Genomic DNA, 19,671 nt, shown 5'->3' with positions numbered 1-19,671 from the left:
GGAAGATATCTGTAGAAAGACACTATTCCAGTTGCAAGCACTAGATTGATCCAGGGGGAAAACAAGATCCTGCATTTGTGGGAACAATACTAGGAAGAAAGAAAATATGTGCTGGAAGATTTTACAAGCAAATCTAGCATCTGCTAGTCCTTTTTAGATGTCAGCTCAAAACTTTCCTATAGAAGGGATGCTAGGAACAAGATTCAGGGTGTTGTGTGAATACAGGCATAATAATTTAATTAGTTGTTTTACATTACATGTCACTGCCACTGTTGTTCTTGCACTCAGTGAAATTGTGGTAGAAGCCCAGGATTAAGCATTAAAGTATGAGAGTTTAGGATATATTGCTGAATTCTAGGGGAGAACAGGATGTGAGGTTGGTATGTATTTCACATTAATTATCAAGGAATGCTTATCAGGCCATGTCAATTATTCAGGACACAAGATATTCCTCTGCGGTGCAGGCTATTATGTGCATGGAAAGACGAGAGAATAGTAATGACTCAGCTCTTCCTCCTCCGACAATACCTCTTGAGAATTGGCGGCCTAAGAGAAAAAATAAACTTTGCCTTTCCCGTTGCTTGACTATCATGCTTTCCCCACACAAGAGCAACAAATCAAATTGTCACCAGGCATTTGAATCATTCTTCTGGCCCGTTGGGTCTCTATTATAAAATCTCCTAAGTGACTTGTAAAAAAATGGAATAAAGTCCATGCCAGAAAAAAGAAATGCTGTGAATAATAGTGGCATTGGTCTCATCTTAGAGAAGTTTCACAAATAGGAAAGAACATGTTATTCTTATTGCAGAGCTGGAAAATCCAAATGCATTTGGTGCGTTTTATGGCTGGATTTGACAGCAGTTTTAAAGATCAGCTATTAACCTGAAACTGTATAGTTCTCAGAAATAATCCCTGCTCCTTGTGCTGTTATATAATTCCACCAGAGTGCACGACAGAGGGAGAGGCTGAAAGCATCCATCCATCCATCCATCTTCCATCCATCTACTCTGCAGTGAGATTTATTCCACCGAACTCTACTTTCCTTCCACAGTCTAGTAGCAGTTATACTAAGTGGTTGCAGGACAGAGAAAATTGGAAGCCGGATATCTGATGGTGCAGCTGAGAGTTCAGTTCCTTTTGGTATCTGAAACAGTTTCTTCTCATGTCAGCTATTCAAGTCCATTTACTGTATAGCTCACCAAACTTTTCTTTTTCTCTCTTTTTTGCCGTTATCTTTTTATGTTTTTCACATTATAAGCCTCCAGGCAGGGACAGACTGTTACTAACTTTATGCATGCTGCTTTTTAGATAATAATTTTTCTGTAATATAATTATCTGCTACAACATTCATTTTGGATGGCACACAGAAGTGACTTCGATGGTCAGTTTTCCTATAGAGTATCCAGGCTGCCAATATATACGTATATATATTAAGCAGTGGACAGGGTATGTTTTCTACTCTGTCAGCTGGTTTTTTATTTTGGTGAAAATCAGTAGAGGCCAAATCTCATGAAAAGAAAAAAAGGAATAAGTAAGCAAAAAAACAATAGCTGAAGAGCTTGATTGCATCAAAGTTATAGTCAATGTGTTAGCAATTAGCACAATACAATATTGGCACAGAATGTATCTTGTAAGAGTTATACATTGCATACTTGAGATGATTGAATATTGTGTACCCTTCTATAACAGAAAAGCCAAGAAAAGGTCTTTATAGAGCCTGGGCAGAGGGAAAAATTGTTATTCTCATTTCAGTTATCAGGTTGATCCTATGATAGGACAAAGCTGAGGACACCATAGAACTGAGCCAGATCAGAGTAAAATCCTGAGCCAAGTAGAAATATAATTGCTCAAATGGTCTGGATTGGATAACTGGTTGAAAAATCTGGGAATGCAGTCCTAATGCCTCTGGATGGCATAAGGCATGCAATAATGGAGCATAGTAATGTGTTTTGCTGGAGTCAACTTTAAAGAACACACACAAATTATTCTAAGTTTTCCATGTTTGATGGCAAGCAAAGTGAAATACAAGCTGATAGATGTGAATATGTGATGAACAAAAGTCTGCAAAATGTGGAATTAGATGGACAAATTAATTTTTCAACTTCCAGTACAGCCATGGTCACTCCTAAATGTGAAAGTAGCCATTTTTAAAACAATATAACTGATATGTTAGCAAAATACTTACTCTTGATAATTTCTTGTGCTGGTAAGTATTCAACAGCTTCTCCTAACCTCCTAGACTTAGAAGCCCCCCCCCATTTCCTTTCTTCAAAGCGTAGGAAGTTAAAACCCACTCCTATCCTAGAAAAGGAGAAATGAAAAAGGAAAAAGGAAATATCCTGGGAAATATTAAAAGCAGAATATTATATTTCCCTGGATAAGAAATGGAGGAACATGTTTTCAGGCAGGAAACAGACTCCTCTTAATAGCCCCCATCTTTGTCAATGGGCCATTAAAAGGCCTGAGCTAGTCTACTCTACATAACAAAGACCTCCCCCTTCAGCTCCAGGTTGATGGGATTAAGGCATGATAGTATTTGCTCTTTACCTATCTCACCACAGGGCACCTGGGAAGAAGCAATGCTCAACCAAACTTGGACTCAAAACACAGCCTAGTGAGTTGCCCCTGCGTGGCCCCATGGGAGTCTGATGACCAATCAGAATACAAGCTCAAGGTCAAAGGCCAGGGAGGGCATAAAACTAGGGACTTTCAGCATCTCTGCCTCTCTTTTCTTCTCACCCAACATCTGGAAGCATTTGATCTCCCTTTTCTGTTCAGGAGCTCGAGCTATGTCATCCTGTCGAACATTATATCATCTTTCTAAGCAGCCTCCAATACTTCCAGTGTCTTTTCCCCCACTTGGAACTGAACCCAGATGGAGATTTCTAATTGCATGTATGCACTTCTGGACATTTTTATTTCTTTTTACCTTATCTATTCTGTGCATGTGGGAAGAGCAACAGCTTAAAATCCAACTAATAAAAAAAGCCCCAAACATTTTGATATCAGCTATTTAAAACTCCATCCTACAGAGATCCTGACCAATCCATCGGCAGCCCTGACAATCTTTTACAGCTCTTTTATAAGGGGGTGTGCGGGGGGGAAGGGTTTCCCTTGAGTGTTCCTGGCTCCCTCTTCTTTGAGGGAGCCAAGGTGGCGCAGTGGTTAAATGCAGCACTGCAGGCTACTGCTAGATCAGCAGTTCAGCGGTTCAATCTCACCGGCTCAGGGTTGACTCAGCCTTCCATCCTTCCGAGGTGGGTAAAATGCGGACCCAGATTGTTGGGGGCAATATGCTGACTCTCTGTAAACCGCTTAGAGAGGGCTGAAAGCCCTATGAAGCGGTATATAGTCTACTGCTAATTGCTATTGCTTTGTCTCTTCACAACCCAGATGCTTTACAACCAGTGCCGGATCCTCCTAATGCCTCATGATTAGTCATTTGGGAAGTGATGTGTGAGTGTAGTGTGGGAGAGGGATTATATTACACATCTCTGGATAGGCAGTTAATTTCAACTCTGGTTCTTTGCTGAGATGGTCATAAGAATTTCTCAGATTAATCTTTTACTGTTTGCTCTTGAGTCATGCACCAGGACTTCCTATTAATAAAAACCCAAATGATATGTATCTCCCCCAAAGATCACATAAACCAGCAGTTACCAACAGTGATACGTGGATCACTGGTAGTCCGCAGAAAAATTATTTGCATTTTTTATATTGCACTGTATCAGAGGTCCCCAAACTACGGCCTCTGGGATGGATACATGCAATGAATGCTTGTGTTGCTGCAGAGAGTCTCTCCCTTCGGAGTCTTTTTGTGCTGGTCGGAGTTCAGCAGAAATCCCTACTTGGGTCAGCTTCAGCCTCTTGATGGTGGGCTTTGGGCAAAGGCTGGAGGGAAGCGACGTTGGTGGCAAAGAACCGGAGGGCCTCATTCCATGGGACTGCATCATGGCCTGGAAATGGCTGACCATCTCAGCCCGCTGAGCCTCCAGGCTGTACCTGGCCTTCCACTCTCAGAGGTCTTCCTCTGCTTGGAAAGCCTATGCTCGTAGTCCTCAGTGAGGTGCTTCTGCTGAGCCTCCTTCTCGGTCAGATCCAATTTGAACTGAGGGTAGCTGCTTAGCTCCAAACTGCTTCCTGTTGAGGCCCTAAGGACTCCGGGCGGGCAGGCAAGGAGTGGCTGGGAGGGGAGGGGCAAGTAGAGCCTTTGAGGTGCTCCTCGACGTGAGTGACATCGAGTTGGCCACACCCACCCAGTCCCATGACACCCCCCCCAAAGCCACGCCCACCCAGCCGGTCATTAGGCAGATCATATTAGTGGTCCACGGGATTTAAAATTATGAATTTAGTGGTCCCCGAGGTCTGAAAGTTTGGTGACCCCTGACATAAACCATCAGAAAAAAGCAAAAACAGAATCGTTGAAAGAGAGAGCAAATGCTTTAAAACTGCTATCAAATAAAAATACAGTTCACCATTCCATAATGGTAGTCAGTTTGAGACCAAGTTGCCTGCTTAACTCAGCCTTATATTCTAATGGAGGAATTAAATGCAGAAAGAACTGTTCTCTAAGAATGCTGTTATAGAGTATTGTAAAATCAGTAAAATGGTTATTGTTGGGCGGTTGTAATACAACTACTCAGAGTCTCTGGGGCTTGGGCTGTGTACAAATGTAATTGTAAATACAGAAGTAGCAGCCTCATTATGTTTTGTCAAGGACATTCTAGCTGTCTAAGAGCACAATTTAATATATTGTGAGATGAAGTTACTCCAAAGAGTTTGGTTGAATTTAATGCAGGAACAACTGCTTAATGGCAATTTTTTTTTTCCCCTTAAAAAAAGTAAAAGGAAGCATAATCCATCAGAAATGTATCTTTGTAGGAGCAAGACATATTAATCCATATGGTGGCAAAAAATCATAGGCCTTTGCGTAGCCCCTTTTCCAATTAATGATTTTTATTAAAAGCTTTTGTGAGGTATCAATGACATCTGTTAAAGTGGGCTGCAACTCATGAAAGCTTATGCCTTTTAATAAAAATTGTTAAGTGCTTAGGAATATTATCTTGTACAAACCTCATTTAAATTATTGGAACAGTTTACAATCAACTGTACCTACAAGCAGTTCTTTGTGGGATCAAATCATTACTTCTAGGTAAACCTGGGTTTACTGTTACTGTATTCAAGAATACAGTAGTAAATTACTAGGATATAAATAAGGCACAGTATTTAACACCTGAGTAAAAATAAATGGATAATAGCAGGAAGATTAATTTGCATTCATTTCACATCATAGAATAGGGCAGCATTAATGGGGCGGGGAAACTGCAGAGGAGCTAAGAGTGAGATTATTGGTGATAACCAGTATAACTTCATTTAGCTGCAACTTAATTTTACTCATAGACTGGTAAAGAATAGTTTACTGAGCTAATCAGACCACGTCTATTATATGGAATATTTCTTTATTAAAGGTAATGTATGGACATGGGCATTAACCATAAGGGTTTTTTCTTCTATATATTTTATATTTTGATAGGAAAAGAAATGTTGAACAACCATTGTAATAATAAATATGGTCTTAATACTATTCCTATTCCTAAGATATGCAGATGGGTTTTAGTCTATCCTTTCGGACTGGCATTTCTTAATTTTCTTTCATATGATGCAAGAATGCATCCTAAATGTATTCCATTTAGCCCAGTAATAACGTTTAGGATGGGGAAGCTATGTTGCATTTTCAGATAGAAAGCATATTCCCTCCAACAGCCAAATAATTGAATGGGACATAATGGATGAATTGATTTACTCCTTGTGTATCTTAGAGGGAGGCTTTAAATATGTGGTATATGTAGTAACAAAATCTTACATTGTAGTGTAAATCAGAATGTTTAGTGAGCTTTATGGAACTGGGGATCAAATAATTTTTATCTGTATTACATACAGATTTGTATTCCATAATTTCATAACTGGAAATAGACTTGGCTCAAAGTCAGACATTTAAACCATCTGATTTCATTCTGTTTATCTTTCGGGAAAATATTTATCTTTTAATATTTTGAAGCTATACATTCAGAGGTGGGTTTCTACCAGTTCGCACCGGTTTGGAGGAACTGGCAGTGGTAATTTGGCCTGCATTGCAGAACTGGAAGTGACCCAGGCTGGCCATGCCCCCGAACCCATTCCCTGATCTCCGCTGCCATTGCCAGCATGATTTTTAGTAATTTTTCATGTTCTTCGCGCATGCACAGAACAATTTACAGTGAACTGTGCACGCACATGAAGTGAACCAGTACCAAAACCGGTAGTAACTAACCTCTATAAATTGCCTTGGAAAAGATTATATACAGTATTAAAAATGCAGTTACTAATTCTATACATTACTAATTGTATACATTTGAGAAAAAAATGTTCTAAGTAAAAGCTTGTTTCGGTAATTAACGCCAGCATCTTCTTAGAAAAGATCTTTCATTCCATTTTCATTCACACAAAATGAAGAATGTTTCCTTTAGGTAAAGGTAAAGATTCCCCTCGAACATATATGCTAGTCATTCCCAACTCTAGGGGGCGGTGCTCACTTCCGTTTCAAAGCAGAAGAGCCAGCGCTGTCCGAAGACATCTCCGTAGGTCTGTGACCGGCATGACTAAACACCAAAGGCGCATGGAACACTGTTACCTTCCACCAAAGGTGGTTCCTATTTTTGTACTTGCTTTTTTACATGCTTTCGAACTGCTAGGTTGGCAGAAGCTGGGACAAGTCATGGGAGCTCATGCCGTTATACAGTGCTGGGGATTCGAACCACTGAACTGCCGACCTTTCTGATCGACAAGCACAGTGTCTTAGCCACAGAGCCACAGGGTCCTTCTTTTGGTTCTTTTGGGATGGCCTAAAAATAAGGGACAAATTTGGAAGCAGCATCCAAAGATTTTCTTCAAGGCTCTGAAACTCTAGATATTAAAATATTAATTTGAGGTATTCCCCCTTTTTTATAATTGTATCCTATGTTAGTAGAATTTCCTCCCTCCATTTATCTATCGATATCAATAGTCCAATAACAAGGAGTGTGTGAGAAATTCTTAACACAGTATTGAAATGAGATTTTAATCAATTTTATAATTTCCTTGAGTGAAAAATTACCCATCTATTTGTTCATTTCCAGTACTAAGCTATGCCTTTGAGGGCAAAACAGGGGAATTGCTATACCCATACTCACTGAAGGAATTCATTTTTGAAAGACCTGCGCAACGCATGGAATCACACAATAAATGAAGCCCGCAAACCAAATTAAGTTTCCAATTAGCCAAGCTAAACACTTGTGCCTGCCAGTTCTTGCATTACTCTCAATCACTTTGTTGTCAGGACATGCTGATGTGTCCAGGGGCAATAGCCTCTTCCCTCTCCCCCCCCCAAATACTTTCTCTATTTTGAACAGATAAGGTGTGTGATAAAAAGTGTGACTGCTCTCTAGAAGGCCAGATCCTGAAGATGAAACTCAAATACTTTAGCCACCTAATGAGAAGGAAGAAGGACTCCCTGGAGAAGAGCCTCAAAGGATGGAGGGCAAAAGAAGAAGGGGATGGCAGAGAAGGAGGTGGCTGGATGGAGTCACTGAAGCAGTTGGCGTGAGCTTAAATGGACTCCAGAGGATGGTAGAGGACAGGAAGATCTGGAGGAACGTTGTCCATGGGGTCACAGTGGGTCAGACACGACTTCGCAACTAACAACAACAACAAAGGCGTGAGCGATCCCAGCATTGAAGAAAGACCAGATAACTTTAGTTCCAAGGTCATCTTGAGTCAGGCTCGAGGTTGACCCAGTTACTTTCCCTTTGCCTGGCCAACCTCAGCAAGAATTTGCAGGAACTGGGTATGACTAGTTTAATGAAAAGAAGGACTAGGAGTGACATGATAGCAGTCTTCCAGTATCGGACAAGAAGCAATGGGTGGAAGCTAATCAAGGAGAGAAGCAACTTAGAACTAAGGAGAAATTTCCTGACAGTTAGAACAATTAATCAGTGGAACAACTTACCTCCAGAAGTTGTGAATGCTCCAACACTGGATGTTTTTAAGAAGATGTTGGTGGATAACCATTTGTCTGAAGTGGTGTAGAGCTTCCTGCCTGAGCAAGAGGTTGGACTGGAAGATCTCCAAGGTCCTTCCAACTCTTTTATTCTATTCTATCTAGCAGGGATGTTGGAAGAATAACAACGACGGGAGATTCTAGGGAAGCTCCCTTTACCTGGAGAACCGGCAGTTTCCTCCTCCTCTCTTTCTATGATTCCGCGTATCCATCCCATCAAGCCCAAAGAAAATCAGGAATGGACCGGGTTGGACTAGAAGACCTCCAAGGTCCCTTCCGACCCTATTACTCTACCTTCTTGAAGCTCAGGAGAGCTCTCCTTCTGTTATTGTTTATATGCCCCAGCCCAGAGATTTCATGAATGAAAGCCTCCTCCCTCCCTGCGCGTGGAGGGGGGGGGCTCCCCAGAGACCCCTTCTCAGCCTCCCCTCCGGGAAGAGCCGGCGCCTGCCCGTCCGCCCGCCGCCTCTGCCTCTGCTGCGCCTGTGCGCGCAAGGCAGGAGCGCCAGGGAGAGGCGGGCGACGGGAGTGGCCAGTTGGCGCAGGGCAGGGGCGAGCGGGGGTGGGCAGAACCGAACGAGCGCTGGAGAAGCGGCGGCAGAGGGGAGACCGAAGCCGAGGCCGGGGGAAGCATCATCGCCGCCGCCGCCGCCGCCGCTGCCTCCGTCCATCTTCTGCAAGCCGGCCGGCCGGAGCAGGTGCGGCGGAGCGGCTGGGAAGCGCATCGGCGGCGCCTCCGCCAAGATGTTGGAGATCCAGCTGGACGATGGCGGCGTCGGCGGCTACCCGGGGGATGACTACTGCTCGGGCTCGGTGATGTCGGAGCGCGTCTCGGGCCTGGCCAACAGCATCTACCGCGAGTTCGAGCGCCTGATCCGCTGCTACGACGAGGAGGTGGTGAAGGAGCTGATGCCGCTGGTGGTAACGGTGCTGGAGAACCTCGACTCGGTGCTGACCGACAACCAGGAGCACGAGGTGGAGCTGGAGCTGCTGCGGGAAGACAACGAGCAGCTGCTCACCCAGTACGAGCGGGAGAAGGCGCTGCGCAAGCAGGCCGAGGAGGTGAGCCAGGCGGGCAGTGTCCTCCCACCCGCCGCCGCCGCTCCCACGGAGGGCGAGCCGGAGGCCCGGGGCTCGGGGGAGTGGGAAGGCGACGAGGCCTCTCCGGCCCTCTGACTCTCGAGTAGAGCCGCAGCTTTTCCTCCGTTGCAGCTGAACATGCCTCCCTCCGTCCCCATCCCCATCCTTATCACCAGAGCCATCGGAAGAGTAACAGCTCTTCTGTGGCAGGAACAACATCGCTGCTGATTTATTATGCTGGGAGCTTTGGACCCATTCCTTGCGGGGTGAGGGGTAGAAGCTCCCTGCCAGGGGCTCAGCTATTCAGGCCGGGCTGTGTCTGAAAGAAGGCTCCGACTGCTTTTCTCTTAGGGTGGATTAAATTTGTTTTTAAATGAAAGCCGGTAAAGGATTGGAAGAGGTGGCCTAAACCTAGAGCTTGAATTGGTTGTGAATTGGCTCTCTTGAAGGGCAAAGAGAAAGAAGGGTGGCTTGGAAATCTTCCTTGATTTATGGGGGAAAGAGGGAAGGGACATGAGGTTGGCTTCCTTGGAATAAATGACATAGTGGGGAATAATTCGTTTTCCCCATCACTTCCCCCTCCCCAACCCCACCAAACAGACAGTCCTGGTTCAGCCATCCCTTTTTCCCAGCCTCCATCTTTCAGAAGTTTTTGCTTCTCCTTCTCATCATCCACCTTGATGAGCTGTTCTGCTCAAGGAACGGTCATCTCAAAATCCGAGAGCTTGTTTTGATCTAGTAATTAAGGCACCAGTTTAGAACCAGGTGCGTTCTAGTGCTGTCTCAGGCATGAAAATTGACTGGGTGACTTTGGGCCAATCACCAGGAGACCATGCGTTCTAGTCCCGCCTTATGCTTGAAAGCCAGTTGGGTGACTTTGGGCCAATCACCAGGAGTTGGTGAATTCTATCCTGCCTTAAGTATGCCGGTTGGGTGACTTTGGACCAATCACCAGGAGACCGTGAGTTCTAGTCCCACTTTAGGCATGAAGTTGGGCTGAGTGACCTTGGGCTGGCAGGTCTCTCTCAGCCCAACCCACCTCACAGAGTTGTTGGGAAAAATAGGAGGAGGAGGAAGAAGTAGTATTACCGCTTTGAGTTAGTTATAAAAAATAATAAAAGGTCAGATTTTTAAAAACTCTTAAAAATTCCAAAACTAGAGGTTGCTAAATGTGGGAACTGCTGGTATATTATGGAGGCATTGATCCAAATGCGTTTTCCATTCCCCTTGGCAGTCAACCAAATAGATTGGCTTATCCCTGTATTAATTCCTGTCTCAAAACTTGATAATTTATCTTCGGAGGACGTCAGAAAGTCATCCAGCTAGTCTTGAAAAATAAGTTTTTTCTGTCCCAATTTTTGAAAATATGTTCTCTTTTTTCCCTCTTTTCTAGCTTTTCATTTTCAGAAGATTAGCTTGCTTCCTAGCGATTGTACCTTTCTTCCATTTAGCTTTTGGGTGTATCATCCATGCCTTTCTCAGCCTAGTGAGAAGGATGTTTGGCGCCGAAAAATGCCAGCAAAAAAAATATCTTTCTATCATTGCATGGAATAAAAGATACATTTGTAAACATAGGAAGAACCAACCACAGAAAGAGCTTTTGTTTGGGGGTGGCAGGTAGCAGAAAGTCCATCTAAATAACTTAGTAGATGCATTTGATCTGCAAGGATTTCTTGACTCCTTCAAATTAAATCTAAACTGCTATGTGAATCCAGCTGTTCCAGCAACTGGATTATCTGCTTGTTGAGAAAAAAGCCAAAATAGAGCTAAAACTAAAATCATTTCATCCAGTCACCTGATTCATTTAATGTGCTCTGCTTAATATGTTAACTGATAGTTGCCAGCAATGGTTTCAATCTTCATGGGTCATGTAATCTTCATCAATTTTTTTTTTTACAAACCAAACCATGGTTAGGCAAAACATGCCTGGCTATGGGGGCGTTGTGGTCTGCTGGCAGCCTGTGGCGTTCGCAGCAGAGTCGGACAGTGAGGAGGTTGGGGAGAAACATGGGCCAGTCCTGAAGTCTGGGGAAGGCTCTGGTGAGGGCTCTGCTTGAAGGCAGAGAGAGGGCCAGGGCCATCTGGGAGTTATGTTGCCTTCAAAGTTGGACATCAGCGAGGAAGAGGAAAGGGGAGCCTGTTCCCAGTGCGCGCATGCGCAGAGCTGCCAGAAGGCAAGAACATTTAAAACAAAAGGGGCGGCTTGGGAGTAAGGCTTGGAGATGATGGGCCCCTCCCATAAGACATAAAGGAGGAGCAAAGACACATGAGCTTTTGCAGGAAGCAACTTTGTTCTGGTTGGTTTACAGTCTGAAGCTCCGTTTTGACTCTGTGTTCGTGTAGCCTTGCCAAACTAATTGCCAATTAGGTCTTTGGCAGTTTCAAGGGAGATAAAGGTGGGTGCTTATCAGCCTTATCCCGAAGGACTTTGGAAGACTACTGTCGGACTCTTTACAAACTATTTGTGACTCATTACAGGCTGTGAATGAACATAATTCACAGCCGTTGAAATAAAAAGAGGGTTTTGTGGATTAAATGTGTGCTTTTAGGTCAGAACAGGTGGGTGATGAGCTTCTGAGAATTGCTTTTCTACACCACGGTTACCTTCTAATCTCTTCCAATTTTATCCTGCAGTTTTGTAGATTGGCAATGTTGTTTCGATTTCATTCTTTTTAAAATGTTGCTTTATTGATGATATCTTGCTGAGATGGGAGGCAGCAGTTTCAACATTGAAGGTGGTGCTGTCAGGATGAATCTTCTTTATTTTCCCAGATTCGTCTTTCTTGGATGTGTCTTTCTATTAAGTCAGCAAGGAAGCTTGGACTCCCATTGTATTTCTACCAATGGTGTGACTAGGACCGAGGTGGGCAGCTGTCCATGGAACAGAAATGAGAGCTCCTGCATAATTACATCGTCCATTTCTGTAAAAGCACTTTGTGGCTAACACACTCTGACAACCATCACAAGTGCATTAATACAGTTCCTTTAATCTTGCCTAAATTAGAAACAAATCCAATTTCTCATTCTCGACAACTTTCAGTACATTTTTTTCTTATGACGTGATCTTGCTTTATGTAGGGTGGCTCACAAAATATTATAATCACGATCCAGGCAAAGTTAAAACCAGGGGGATTTATCTTCTGTATGGGCAGGTGTGTAGACTTAGGCTATTGAAGTTGTGCTGATTTCCAATAACTGAATTAAGTTACCCGCGTCTTTCTCTGGATAAAACAATAAGAGAAATTTGCTGCATTTTGACTGGACCAGGTCTCTAAATCCTAAGATTAGGGAAGAAATGGTTGGTTGTTAGAACATTATGAGTACTATAGATGTACTGAAAGAGAATATGCTGCACTATGTTTATATGTTAGCTGTAGCTGGGTACACGTATTAGGCTCAGCATAATCTGTATTCTGGTTTGGATTTAGCATATGCTTTTTTTATAGAATAGAATAGAATTCTTAATTGGCAAGTGTGATTGGATTCACAAGGAATTTGTCTTTGGTGCATATACTCTCAGTGTACATAAAAGAAAAGGTACAACAAATAATGATAGTCATAGGGTACAAATAAGCAATCAAATCATACTAGGAAACAATTGATATAAATCGTAAGGATACAAGCAGCAAAGTTACAGTCATACAGTAAGTGGGAGGAGGTGGATGATAGGAACAATGAGAAGATTAATAGTAATAGTAATGCAACTTAGTAAATAGTTTGACAATGTTAAGGGAATTATTTGTTTAGCAGAGTGATGACATTCGGGAAAACCTATCTTTGTGTCTAGTTGTTCTGGTGCAGTGCCTATAGCGTCGTTTTGAGGGTAGAGTTGTAACAATTTATGTCCAGGATGAGAGGGGTCTGTAATATTTTCAGCCCTCTTTTTGACTCCTGCAGTGTACAGGTCCTCAATGGAAGGCAGGTTGGTAGCCATTGTTTTTTCTGCAGTTCTAATTATTCTCTGAAGTCTCTGTCTGTCTTGTTGGGTTGCAGAGCCAAACCAGACAGTGATGGAGGTGCAGATGACAGACTCAATAATTCCTCTATAGAACTGTATCAGCAACTCCTTGGGCAGTTTGAGCTTTCTGAGTTAGTTCAGAAAGAACATTCTTTGTTGTGCTTTTTTGATGACTTCTGAACCAAAAGTATGTAAACCTATCTGTTATGGCTTAATGTTTTGTTCCTGTGCAATCATTATGACTCAATAAAGCACGGTGAACATGAACTATGGCATAGTGGGAAATATAAATGTGTGTTTTGCCAAACAGTTTTGCTAGTTTTTGCAGTTTTCTGATAGACGGTTGTGAGAATAGTAGAAGAAATATGTACAAATGTGATAGAAACGTGAAGGTGGCTAAAATCCCTAGAAAAACACATTAAATTGTCCTGAATGGTTCTGAATTTTGTTGCTTTCTTAATTGAGTTTTTCATTACCCTTCCCCCAAATTACACGTCTGTATTTAGGTAGACAGGAAAAGAAACCAACATGATGTGTTTTCACCCTCCTTTTTTCTTTTGTGTGAACTAAGAAGGATTTTCTCTGAGATGTTTTCTCAAATTACTTTCTTGGCCCAAGGTCAGGAAATTTTTCTCTGGCTTGGTTGTCCTCTTATCCTTCAAATCCATTTCCTTTGCCCTCTACACAAACATGGGCATATCTATCACAAACATTAAATTCCTGAAATCATTGAGAGGGAAAGAGAAAATCTGTTAATCTGTGCATAAATATATACCTATCCTCATTTACCTCAATGGCTGTATACCAAAGTCTTCCAATCTAAGCAAGTTCCAGATATGCTTCTTGGGGAATTCTGGGAGTTGAAATCCATACACGTCAACCTGGAACTTGTTTAGGTTGGGAAACCCGGTTGCATGTATGACTTCTTGTCAACAGTGAGCTTGAGTATCTAAATGAAAGTCCAGGATCATTTATGAAAGCCTTATTGGTTTATTGAATATATAACATGGTACTGTTGAGGTAAAAGTACCGTATTTTCTGAAGTATAAGATGCACTAGACTAGAGTATAAGACGCATCAAGGTTTTGAAGAGGCAAATTTAAAAAAAAAAGTTTTTGCACTCTACAGACCTCCCAAAAACAGCCAGTTTTTTTTTGCGAAAATGGGCCCTTTTTGTCAAAAAAAGGGCATGCGTAGCCTTTAGGGAACTTATAGAGTGCTCCTGGGGGCTGGGGTGTGTGTGCAAAATTGAGCAAAAAACAGCCAGGTTTCAGGAGGCAAAAAATGTTGTATTCAGTGTATAAGACGCACCCAGATTTTCAGCCTCTTTTTGAGGGAAAAAGGTGCAGTTTATAATCCAAAAAATACAGTAGCTCTGAAATTCTCTAGCACCAGTTCACAGTATTAGATAATGAATTTCCCAGCCCAACCCCCAGGATCCCATGTAAACCATGTAAACCAGTTATCTTGTTATGGGAACCATCTGCCTTCCTCTTCACACCTGTCAATATGTCCTTGAAAAGTTTCCTGATTTTCGCAAGCTTCCATGGGACTGTAGAAGTTTCGGTTCTCCAACTAACCCATTTGTACACCTCTGCCCCCCCTCCCCTTTCTGTAATGGGAAGGTGAAATGAATCTGGCATGTATCTGCCAATGTTTCACTATTAACACCTCTACAGTCAGAATAGAGATTTTAAGCCTTGATATGATTTGTTTCATTTTGACTTGGCTTTAATGAGCACATTTCAGTAAACTATGATTAGACAAACCAGAACATTTGGGAACCCGGTCTTAGTATTCCATACAATCAACTTCCTGATAGTTAGAACAATTAATTAGTAGAACAATTTGCCTTCAGAGTTGTACATGGCCCAATATTGGAAGTTTTAAAGAAGAGATTGGATAACCATTTGTCTGAAATGGTATAGGGTTTCCTGCCTAAGCAGGGGGTTGGACTAGAAGACCTCCAAGATCCTTTCCAACTATCTACTCTACTCTACTCTAGTCTAGTAGTCTAGTCTAGTCTAGTCTAGTCTAGTCTATTGTGTCTACTTAAAATAACATTAATTATTAGGTTGAGTAGCAGCATCTCTCTGAGATGACCAATGCAAAAAAGGTCTTGGTTCCTCTAGCTAGAGGTGCCAGATATCCTACTTAGAAATTACATCCTGATAGAAAAGGGGGAATAAAGCTTATTGATACGTGTTAATTTGTGAAACCGTTTGCCACCGACAGTTGTTTAAGAGAAATCAAAATGATAGGTGTCTGGGCCTTTTGTCTATTTAGCAGCATATTGTTTAAACAGGAATAGGGTTCTCTGGCACCCAGCCCCAGGGTTTTCACATCATCTGCTACTAGAATCTTTTTTTAAAAATCAAATACGTATTGGAGCATTCTGCCTTCAAAGTGTATACACTGAGCTGTCGTCCTTCCCCAGTTGGGCATTTGAAGCTTATGACTTAAATTGGCAGAAGAGGAATAAAACTCCAGGGTGCTGAGTTTCTGTAATAAAAGATTTTAGCATGGTTTGGCTTTGAATGATAATCACATTCATAGACATTGGTTCATTTCCACTTCTTTGCTAGCATAAAATTAGAATTATTCAGGTAGTCAAGACTTCTGGATTGGTTTTTTTTATTAAGGATACGGTAGCATCACAGACTATGAATATAGTTTTTACTGTACTAGTAATTATTTTGAAAACTAGCTTCTCTCTAAGTTTCTAGTTCAACAGAATAGAATTCAGTATTTTATGGACAAAGAATAGAAGTATACAATAGACTAGATTCCTTATCGTCTCCTTGCTTCATTGGAGTTTTCTGAAAACCAGTGATGGATACTAAACGGAGTTTTTGTTGATTATTTGTCAGTTTCCTAAAATGTATCAGTTTTGATCGCTTTGTCTTGTGAAAACAATGAAGAAAAAAGTGGCACTCTGCCAGATCACAGGTCCTGATGGGTAAATATTTTTCCACTAGGTAGAATCATGCTAAGAAGGTTGACAATTCAAGGTGCTGGTTATTTTTACCTTTAAAGCCCTACAAGACTTGAGGCCAGGCTGTTTGTAGGACTTGTTGTTAGTTGCGAAGTCGTGTCCGACCCATTGCGACCCCATGGACAACATTCCTCCAGGCCTTCCGGTTCTTTACCATCCTTTGGAATCCATTTAAGCTCATGCCTACTGCTTCGGTGACTCCATCCAGCCACCTCTTTCTCTGCTGTCCCCTTCCTCAATCTTTCCCAGCATGAGGCTCTTCTCCAGTGAGTCCTTCCTTCTCATCAGGTGGCCAAAGTCTTTGAGTTTCCTCTTCAAGATCTGGCCTTCTAAAGAGCAGCCAGGGTTGATCTCCTCTCGGACTGACTGATTTGATCATCTTGTAGTCCAAGGGATTCACAGGAGTCTTCTTCAGCGCCGTAGTTCAAAGGCCTCAATTCTTTGGCGCTCAGCCTTCCTTATGGTCCAACTTTCACAGCCATACATTGCAACTTGGAAAACCATAGCCTTGATTATACACACTTTTGTTGCAGGGTGATTGATGTCTCTGCTTTTTAATATGCTGTCTAGATTTGCCATAGCCTTCCTCCCCAGGAGCAAAAATCTTTGTAGGACAGCCTCTCCTCTAATACATCTACATCTGTTGGGACCACAAAAAAGGACCTTCTCAGTAGCGGCCCCTTCTTTATGAAACATTATTCCCCCAAAGGTACAGATGGCTCCCACCCTGTTGTTTTTTCAAAGAGCCATAAAACGTGGTTTTGTCAGAAAGCCTGGGGACCATGAATAGAGATTGGAGCCAATGAAGCGGCTGATTTGATTATGTTTGTTGCTGTAACGGAAACTGGTTTTTTAAAAATGGGTTTTTATTATTTGATGAGTTTTTAAAAAAAGAAATTGTAGATGTTGTTGCTATGTATATTAGTTTAATAAATAGAGGGGGGAAATTAGAGATCGAGAGGAAGCAGTCAGTGGCATGGTTTACCAACAAAAGAAAACAAGGTGGATTGGGAATTGGTGATGGAGACCATCGGTCACCAACTGGAGGTTCGCGAAAAATATTGGAGGTCCGCAGAAAAATTATTTGCATTTTTTATATTGCACTAAATCAGTGGTCCTCAAACTAAACCCCCCGGGCTGGATGCATGCAATGAACACTTGTGTTGCTGCAGAGTGTATCCCCCTTCGGGGTCATTTTGTGTGGGTGGGAGGGGGGCAGAAATTCCAACTTGGGGTCTGCTTCTGCCTCCTGGTGTGGGGCTTTGGGCGAAGGCTGGAGGGAAGTGCTGCTCAGCCCGCTGAGCCTCCAGGGGCCAGTCCCTGGCCTTGCACTCCTGCAGGCCTTCCCTCTGCCAGGAAAGCCTATGCTCCTAGTCCTCAGTGAGGTGCTTCTGCTGAGCCTCCTTCTCGGTCAGATCCAATTTGAACTGAGCTGTTTTGTCAACTCTTTCTTGTGGCGGCTGCTTAGCTCCAGCAATTGCTTCCTGTTGGGGCCCTAAGGAGCCCGGGGGGGCAGTCGGAGTGGCTGGGAGGGGAGGGGTGAGTAGCCCCTCAATGTTAGTGACATGGAGTTGACCACGCCCACCCAGTCACATGGCCACCTAGCCACGCCCACCCAGCCGGTCATTAGGCAGATCATATGAGTGATCTGCGGGATTTAAAATTATGAATTTAGTGGCCCCTGAGGTCCAAAAGGTTGGGGACCCCTGATGTAGACAGTAGATCATGGAGACTTTTGTATGAACACATGGAGTGGTAGATTGTGCTTCAGGTCAATAATGGGGAATTGGCCAAAGTTATGCATGGTGTAAAGATTGTAATTATTTATTTCAATTTTTGTGTTTGCCTTCGGATATGAATCCAGGACTGCAGACAAAGGAAGAAATGTTACAGTGCAGAAAAAAATGGTGCAAAGCCAAAACAATTTTTTAAAATAAAAAATAAGACTTCAAAATGCTAATTTATCCAAGTGACAGTTGTTATATGCTTAAAAATATTCATTTTCATAGGAAAATTGCACTATTTGTAAGAAGGAACAGCTTTTGATTGATTACAGCTTGCAGTAAAAAGTCACAATTTCTCTGCTCAAATCACTCCTTTCTATTATTTATGTTTTTAATAGAAATTTATTGAATTTGAAGATGCTCTGGAACAGGAAAAGAAAGAATTGCAGGTTCAGGTGGAACATCTGGAATTTCAAACACGGCAGCTGGAGCTGAAGGCCAAGAACTATGCAGACCAGAGTGAGTATAGTCATTAACAGAATTTGGCCATATCCTACTGCATGCCATACCAGATAGCACTGGTTGGCTTCAGAGGTAAAGCATTTAGTGGAATGTAAAAAGTTCCTGCTTAAATTCCTAGCCCTCCAAATAAGCTTGCATAGGGAACCAGATCCAAATTTTTATAAAGACGCCATTGCATTAGATAGACCTGAATGTTCTGACCCAGGCTTCCCAAGAGCATGGAGCAAACTCCTTGTCCTGACAAAAACCTCTTTTATTAATTGACTGTGAATTCTGCTCATTCACATCCAGCAAAGTCTTCCAAGGGAGGATTTACAGTCACAGACTTTATCTGGCTTGGAGAGCTGCCAGGCCGATATCTGCAGAACTTGGCAAGGAGCCTCGGAGAGTCATGAACCAATGAAGCAAACTAATTCTCTCCTGCAAACTCCACTCCCCTTTTGCTCCTTTTATTTCCTCTGGGAGGGGCCATTCATTGTCCACCTGTAGCCTTACTCTCAAGTCGACCCCTGTTCTTTAGCTCTTCCCTTCGTCTGGCAACTCTGCACATGTGCACACTGGGAAAGGCTCCAGCTGTTCTTCCGCCTCACTGATATCTGACTCTGAAGGCAGCTGATAACTGTCGGACGGCTCTGGCCCCCTTTCTGCCTCCAACACAGAGCCCTCATCAGAGCCTTCCCCAGACTCCAGGACTGGCCCATGTCCCTTCCCAACCTCCCCACTGTCCAAATCTGCTGCCAGCTCTTCTGGCCACTGGTGGGCCACAACACTGAAGTTTGGCTAGGCTCAAGGTGTGGCTATTTCTAGCTTGGTTTAAAAGTTCAGAGACTGAATCTTAAGATCTCTACCTGAAAGGTATGTGCCATATCAATTAAACCACCAGGAAGTTGAGGCACAACCTACTCTTTTGTTGATTTGTAATGTTATAGCGAAGGCACTGGGAGTAAAGTAGAGCAAGCTTGAAGAAGTGCCCTCATTCCATTTACAACTTGTTAGTATCCTCTTTCTCAGAGTGATCCATTTCTCCTCAACCTACTTTCTTTTCTTTTTTAAAATAATGGACAGTTTCCCGGTTGGAGGAGCGTGAATCCGAAATGAAGAAAGAGTACAATGCTCTACACCAGCGGCATACAGAGGTATCTCCCCCTTTACTAGGATGGATGAAAGCTGATTATTATTAGTTAGAATGTACAGGTCTAAAAGTAAATGACAGCAGTAACTCTAACTGCTGTCAGATTTAGGGGACTAGGTGCTCATCTTCTCTTATCTTCTGTTCTAGTGTGGTGGGAATTGCAGTACCATAGCACTTAGCAATAGT

General features: G+C 42.7%; 1 protein-coding gene across 1 annotated transcript in view; it reads left to right on the top strand.

Moving 5' to 3' along the window:
* The first annotated feature begins 8,818 nt into the window (after positions 1–8,818).
* The window catches only part of MAPK8IP3 (mitogen-activated protein kinase 8 interacting protein 3), a 67,946-nt gene continuing 57,093 nt past the window's right edge, over positions 8,819–19,671 (top strand). The window contains 3 exon segments of the mRNA XM_032230860.1: positions 8,819–9,136; positions 18,230–18,350; positions 19,419–19,489. Of these exon segments, the coding sequence (XP_032086751.1) occupies positions 8,819–9,136; positions 18,230–18,350; positions 19,419–19,489 (510 nt within the window).

Source organism: Thamnophis elegans, chromosome 14, assembly GCF_009769535.1.
Source record: "Thamnophis elegans isolate rThaEle1 chromosome 14, rThaEle1.pri, whole genome shotgun sequence".
Classification (NCBI taxonomy): Eukaryota; Metazoa; Chordata; class Lepidosauria; order Squamata; family Colubridae; genus Thamnophis; species Thamnophis elegans.
The sequence above is the reverse complement of the archived record's forward strand: the minus strand, read 5'-3'. Positions and strand labels throughout refer to the sequence as shown.